The sequence below is a fragment of the Squalius cephalus genome (assembly GCF_949319135.1).
Source record: "Squalius cephalus genome assembly, chromosome: 21".
NCBI classification, from domain to species: Eukaryota; Metazoa; Chordata; class Actinopteri; order Cypriniformes; family Leuciscidae; genus Squalius; species Squalius cephalus.
The window spans coordinates 704,639-712,138 of NC_137142.1; the positions used below are offsets into that span (position 1 = coordinate 704,639).

Sequence of the window (7,500 nt, forward strand, 5' to 3'; positions counted from 1 at the left end):
TGAATCGAATGTGGAGACACATTCAGAATTAATGAAGCAACTTTCAATCATTTCAATAATAATAATAATAATAATAAGCAAGTAATTATTAATGCTGGTTTATACATTATTGCTTCACTTGATTTAATGATAATTAATTTCACCATGAAAACGAAGTAAATGACTTTTGTTAAACATCCTGTCTGGGTTTGAACTTCTAAACCAATCAGCCAGTGAGAGGCTCTTTCTCCATCAGCAACTGAAACACGGGCGCTGCTGTTATCTGAGTATGGAAGCTCGTTACGCCACGAAATAAAACTATTCAAAAGTTTATTACTCGCAATTCTGACTTTTTTCCTCGAAATTACGAGTTTATATCTCCCAATTCTGACATTTTTCTCAATTGCGAGTTTCTCTCACAATTCTGACTTTTTTTCTTGCAATTACAAGTTTGTCCATTTTTTTCCACAATTCTGACTTTTTTCTCTCAATTACGTTTATATTTCGCAAATCTTGCAATTCTGAGTTTATATATGAATTGAGAATTGTGAGAAATAAAGTCAGAATTGCAAGATAAGCTGCAATTATTATTACATTATATTAGGGCTGTCAAAAGATTAATCGCGATTAATCGCATCCAAAATAAAAGTTTGTGTTTACATAATATATGTGTGTGTACTGTGTATAATTATTTTGTATATATAAATACACACACATGCATGTATATATTTAAGAAATATTTGCATACATATACTGTATATATATTTATATAGTTTATATTATATATAAATATATATTTTTTATATATAAATAACACATTTTTCTTAAATATATACATGCATGTGTGTGTATTTATATATACAAAATAATTATACACAGTACACACACATATATTATGTAAAAACAAACTTTTATTTTGGATGCGATTAATCGCGATTAATCTTTTGACAGCCCTACATTATATACATTGCATACATTATAAACACACACGTCTGTGGTGTAAATACCGTTTCTCTCTTTGATGACACGCAGAGCCTGCAGCTGAAGCTCCATGTTCTTCTGGACCATCAGAGAGCGAAACATCTGAAAATCATCAGTAGCAAGAACTGGCTGGAAAACAGCCTGTTTAAAGAGGAGGACGCAGTGAGCCATCATCACACTGACATTACAGGGGCACTAACTGCACTTTTACAGCTCTAAACACAATAGTCATTATTCAGATCAATTCAGTTCATAGTGTCAGATCAACAATATTACTGAATATTAATATGAGCAGAACAGAGAGAACTATAGAAGGGGACCGACTGCGTCTCTCAGAGGAAGACTGTGGAGGTTTGCTGAATAATACTGTCTGGACATGTGACCCACCGAGCTCAGATCTGATTGGATCTGTGGGTGAGCGTTCACCTGTGAGCCCATTCAGGATCTTCTTTACGGAGTATATTTGCAGGACTGACTTCAGCCGATCAGCAGTTTCTAGGTCTGTGATCTAGTTCAGGTCAGTCTCAGTAACCCAGTTACCTAATCTCCTGCATGTGTCTCAGTCTCCACACTCCAGCTCTGCTCTGGGATGTCCTCATGCTACACTACACAGATACAGCGCTGTGAATCTGAACGCATCCATCATCAGTGTCCACGACTACAGGCCTCGGGAACTACACCAGAGCAACCGGAGCAGAAGTCGTCCTGTAAACTATTATAGTGGTGAACGGAAACTACAACAAACTCGACTTTTGCTTTTCCATTTGCTCCAATAGCAAACAAACAAATCCACATCAGATTCTATGACTTTACAAAAGAGGAAAAAAATATTGAGTGATTGATTATGGTGTTCAGAAGACAGAAAGATGTCAAATCTGCAGCACTATATATTAACCCAGTAAATCCAGCAGGCCATTCCTGATCCATTAACACAGACTGACATCCATTATAACACTGATGGAAAAGAGAAGAGCCACATGATGAGTCAGACTTCATCACAAGCTTCTCCACGAGCGGAGATCAATACTAATATAAAGAAGACTGTCAGTTCTCAGCTTTTCACTGTAAATCATTAGATGGCTTGTTCTTTTTACTTTCAAAAACAGATATACATCATTAAAGGTAGGGTAGGTAATCCTGTTCAGAAACATTTTTTTTTATACTGGGTGAAATGGTCCTTCCATTCTGAGAGTAGTCAATACATTATGTGTTCAGAAAAAGGAATGGAAAAAATCTGACCTCTGTAGCAGCTGCAGGACAGTAAAAACTCTGACCAATCACTGCCATTCGGTGCGAATGTAAAGAACCAATCAGATGCCTTCATGTCTCGTGCCCGAGCACCACTGCGTGCACAGCCCTGCGTGCACTCATCATCACATGTCACCGTTCCCGGAAATATTCAGCTCACTACACCGAGTAAGCAGGAGTTTGCGGCACAATGGCTGAGAAAATGCAGCAAAAAGTACCAATGCCAGCTTTGCTACTTTGCTAAACTACTTCCTCGGACCCTGCCCGCACTCTTGAACGACCTCCTCTGCTTCGTCCCCGACCCCGGAGTGGACCTGTCCTCGAACCGACGATGCGGTACTTGTCACCGGAGTGTAACGTTAGTCCTCATCAGAGTCAACAATGTTTTCATCATGGAAACTCTTACATGCAAAACACCGTATATGTTATGACTCTTACACAAAATTCACCTTCATCACAGTGTAACTGATGGTTATGGAAAAACGTGTATCAATGCAACCTAGCTTTGCCTTATAAATATAGCTCGTTACCTATAGCCTAAATATAGCTCGTTACCGAATCAAACAAAATATATTTTAAACTTTACCAGTATCGATATGCTAGCTTGATAGTGAGTACTAAAAGCCATCATATTTGTTTATACTCATAGTGATAAAGTTAGGTATTTTATTACATGTGATTCTGACATGATGTTACTGCATGCACTACGCTCCTTCCTCTCCGCTCGTCTCAGGTAAATAATAAATGCGTCTTCAGCTGAGCCTGAGCGTTTGGCGTCGCGCGTTCATGTGTTTTGGGGGCGTGGCTTTGGAAGGAGCCCAGAAGGGAGGGGGTGGAGTGAATGGAAATAATGACCTGTGTTTACAACAGTCGTGAGAGGTCTACAGACACTCGATTTTTATACTTTCTTTTTCAGAGTACTTACATTTTAATTATGTATTGGTATATAAAGACAGTTTAAACAAATTTGGAATGTTTTTTTTTTCTGAACAGGATTACCTACCCTAGCTTTAACTGTTAATCATTAAAGTGGACCTATGCAAATTTTAGCATAGCATAGCATAGACCCCACCCACACTTGCTGACGGACTCTTCTGTATTAGCATAGACCCCGCCCACGCCTGCTGACGGACTCTGCTGTATTAGCATAGACCCCGCCCACGCCTGCCTACGGACTCTGCTGAATTAGAATAGACCCCGCCCACGCCTGCTGACGGACTCTGCTGTATTAGCATAGACCCCGCCCACGCCTGCTGACGGACTCTGCTGTATTAGCATAGACCCCGCCCACGCCTGCCTACGGACTCTGCTGAATTAGAATAGACCCCGCCCACGCCTGCTGACGGACTCCGCTGTATTAGCATAGACCCCGCCCACGCCTGCCTACGGACTCTGCTGAATTAGCATAGACCCCGCCCACGCCTGCTGACGGACTCCGCTGTATTAGCATAGACCCCGCCCACGCCTGCTGACGGACTCTGCTGTATTAGCATAGACCCCGCCCACGCCTGCTGACGGACTCTGCTGTATTAGCATAGACCCCGCCCACGCCTGCTGACGGACTCTGCTGTATTAGCATAGACCCCGCCCACGCCTGCTGACGGACTCTGCTGTATTAGCATAGACCCTGCCCACGCCTGCTGACGGACTCTGCTGTATTAGCACAGACCCCGCCCACGCCTGCTGACGGACTCTGCTGTATTAGCACAGACCCCGCCCACACCTGCTGACGGACTCTGCTGTATTAGCATAGACCCCGCCCACGCCTGCTGACGGACTCTGCTGTATTAGCATAGACCCCGCCCACGCCTGCTGACGGACTCTGCTGTATTAGCACAGACCCCGCCCACGCCTGCTGACGGACTCTGCTGTATTAGCATAGACCCCGCCCACGCCTGCTGACGGACTCTGCTGTATTAGCATAGACCCCGCCCACGCCTGCTGACGGACTCTGCTGTATTAGCATAGACCCCGCCCACGCCTGCTGACGGACTCTGCTGTATTAGCATAGACCCCGCCCACGCCTGCTGACGGACTCTGCTGTATTAGCATAGACCCCGCCCACGCCTGCTGACGGACTCTGCTGTATTAGCATAGACCCCGCCCACGCCTGCCTACGGACTCTGCTGAATTAGCATAGACCCCACCCACACCTGCTGACGGACTCTTCTGTATTAGCATAGACCCCGCCCACGCCTGCCTACGGACTCTTCTGTATTAGCATAGACCCGCCCACGCCTGCTGACGGACTCTTCTGTATTAGCATAGACCCCACCCACGCCTGCCTACGGACTCTGCTGAATTAGCATAGACCCCGCCCACACCTGCTGACGGACTCTTCTGTGTTAGCATAGACCCCGGCCACGCCTGCTGACGGACTCTTCTGTATTAGCATAGACCCCGCCCACGCCTGCCTACTGACTCTGCTGAATTAGCATAGACCCCACCCACACCTGCTGACGGACCCCGCTGAATTAGCATAGACCCCACCCACACCTGCTGACGGACTCTTCTGTATTAGCATAGACCCCGCCCACCCCTGCTGACGGACTCTGCTGAATTAGCATAGACCCCGCCCACACCTGCTGACGGACTCTTCTGTATTAGCATAGACCCTGCCCACGCCTGCCTACGGACTCTGCTGAATTAGCATAGACCCCACCCACACCTGCTGACGGACTCTTCTGTATTAGCATAGACCCCGCCCACACCTGCTGACGGACTCTGCTGAATTAGCATAGACCCCGCCCACACCTGCTGACGGACTCTTCTGTATTAGCATAGACCCTGCCCACGCCTGCCTACGGACTCTGCTGAATTAGCATAGACCCCACCCACGACTGCTGACGGACTCTTCTGTATTAGCATAGACCCCACCCACACCTGCTGACGGACTCTTCTGTATTAGCATAGACCCCACCCACGACTGCTGACGGACTCTTCTGTATTAGCATAGACCCCACCCACACCTGCTGACGGACTCTGCTGAATTAGCATAGACCCCGCCCACGACTGCTGACGGACTCTGCTGTATTAGCATAGACCCCGCCCACGCCTGCTGACGGACTCCGCTGTATTAGCATAGACCCCGCCCACGCCTGCCTACGGACTCTGCTGAATTAGCATAGACCCCGCCCACGCCTGCTGACGGACTCTTCTGTATTAGCATAGACCCCGCCCACGCCTGCCTACGGACTCTGCTGAATTAGCATAGACCCCGCCCACGCCTGCTGACGGACTCTTCTGTATTAGCATAGACCCCGCCCACGCCTGCCTACGGACTCTGCTGAATTAGCATAGACCCCGCCCACGCCTGCTGACGGACTCTTCTGTATTAGCATAGACCCCACCCACGCCTGCCTACGGACTCTGCTGAATTAGCATAGACCCCGCCCAAACCTGCTGACGGACTCTTCTGTATTAGCATAGACCACGCCCACCCCTGCTGACGGACTCTGCTGAATTAGCATAGACCCCGCCCACACCTGCTGACGGACTCTGCTGAATTAGCATAGACCCCGCCCACACCTGCTGACGGACTCTTCTGTATTAGCATAGACCCTGCCCACGACTGCTGACGGACTCTTCTGTATTAGCATAGACCCCACCCACAACTGCTGACGGACTCTGCTGTATTAGCATAGACCCGGCCCACACCTGCTGATGGACTCCGCTGAATTAGCATAGACCCCGCCCACGCCTGCCTACGGACTCTGCTGTATTAGCATAGACCCCACCCACGCCTGCTGACGGACTCTTCTGTATTAGCATAGACCCCGCCCACACCTGCTGACGGACTCTGCTGTATTAGCATAGACCCCACCCACGCCTGCCTACGGACTCTGCTGTATTAGCATAGACCCCGCCCACGTATGCCTACGGACTCTGCTGTATTAGCATAGACCCCACCCACGCCTGCTGACGGACTCTTCTGTATTAGCATAGACCCCGCCCACGCCTGCCTACGGACTCTGCTGTATTAGCATAGACCCCGCCCACACCTGCTGACGGACTCTTCTGTATTAGCATAGACCCCGCCCACACCTGCTGACGGACTCTGCTGAATTAGCATAGACCCCGCCCACACCTGCTGACGGACTCTTCTGTATTAGCATAGACCCTGCCCACGCCTGCCTACGGACTCTGCTGAATTAGCATAGACCCCACCCACACCTGCTGACGGACTCTTCTGTATTAGCATAGACCCCACCCACGACTGCTGACGGACTCTTCTGTATTAGCATAGACCCCACCCACACCTGCTGACGGACTCTTCTGTATTAGCATAGACCCCACCCACGACTGCTGACGGACTCTTCTGTATTAGCATAGACCCCACCCACAACTGCTGACGGACTCTGCTGTATTAGCATAGACCCGGCCCACACCTGCTGATGGACTCCGCTGAATTAGCATAGACCCCGCCCACGCCTGCCTACGGACTCTGCTGTATTAGCATAGACCCGGCCCACACCTGCTGATGGACTCCGCTGAATTAGCATAGACCCCGCCCACGCCTGCCTACGGACTCTGCTGTATTAGCATAGACCCCACCCACGCCTGCTGACGGACTCTTCTGTATTAGCATAGACCCCGCCCACACCTGCTGACGGACTCTTCTGTATTAGCATAGACCCCGCCCACACCTGCTGACGGACTCTGCTGTATTAGCATAGACCCCGCCCACACCTGCTGACGGACTCTTCTGTATTAGCATAAACCCCGCCCACACCTGCTGACGGACTCTGCTGAATTAGCATAGACCCCGCCCACACCTGCTGACGGACTCTTCTGTATTAGCATAGACCCTGCCCACGCCTGCCTACGGACTCTGCTGAATTAGCATAGACCCCACCCACACCTGCTGACGGACTCTTCTGTATTAGCATAGACCCCACCCACGACTGCTGACGGACTCTTCTGTATTAGCATAGACCCCACCCACACCTGCTGACGGACTCTTCTGTATTAGCATAGACCCCACCCACGACTGCTGACGGACTCTTCTGTATTAGCATAGACCCCACCCACAACTGCTGACGGACTCTGCTGTATTAGCATAGACCCGGCCCACACCTGCTGATGGACTCCGCTGAATTAGCATAGACCCCGCCCACGCCTGCCTACGGACTCTGCTGTATTAGCATAGACCCCACCCACGCCTGCTGACGGACTCTTCTGTATTAGCATAGACCCCGCCCACACCTGCTGACGGACTTTGCTGAATTAGCATAGACCCCGCCCACGACTGCTGACGGACTCTTCTGTATTAGCATAGACCCCGCCCACACC

General features: G+C 49.1%; 1 protein-coding gene across 1 annotated transcript in view; it reads right to left on the reverse strand.

Annotated features, from left to right (window-relative positions):
- Positions 1–7,500, reverse strand: part of cfap36 (cilia and flagella associated protein 36) — a 19,487-nt gene that overhangs the window by 6,442 nt on the left and 5,545 nt on the right. The window contains exon 4 of the mRNA XM_079855464.1: positions 987–1,101. Coding sequence (XP_079711590.1) covers positions 987–1,101 — 115 coding nt within the window. The remainder of the gene's footprint in view (positions 1–986; positions 1,102–7,500) is intronic.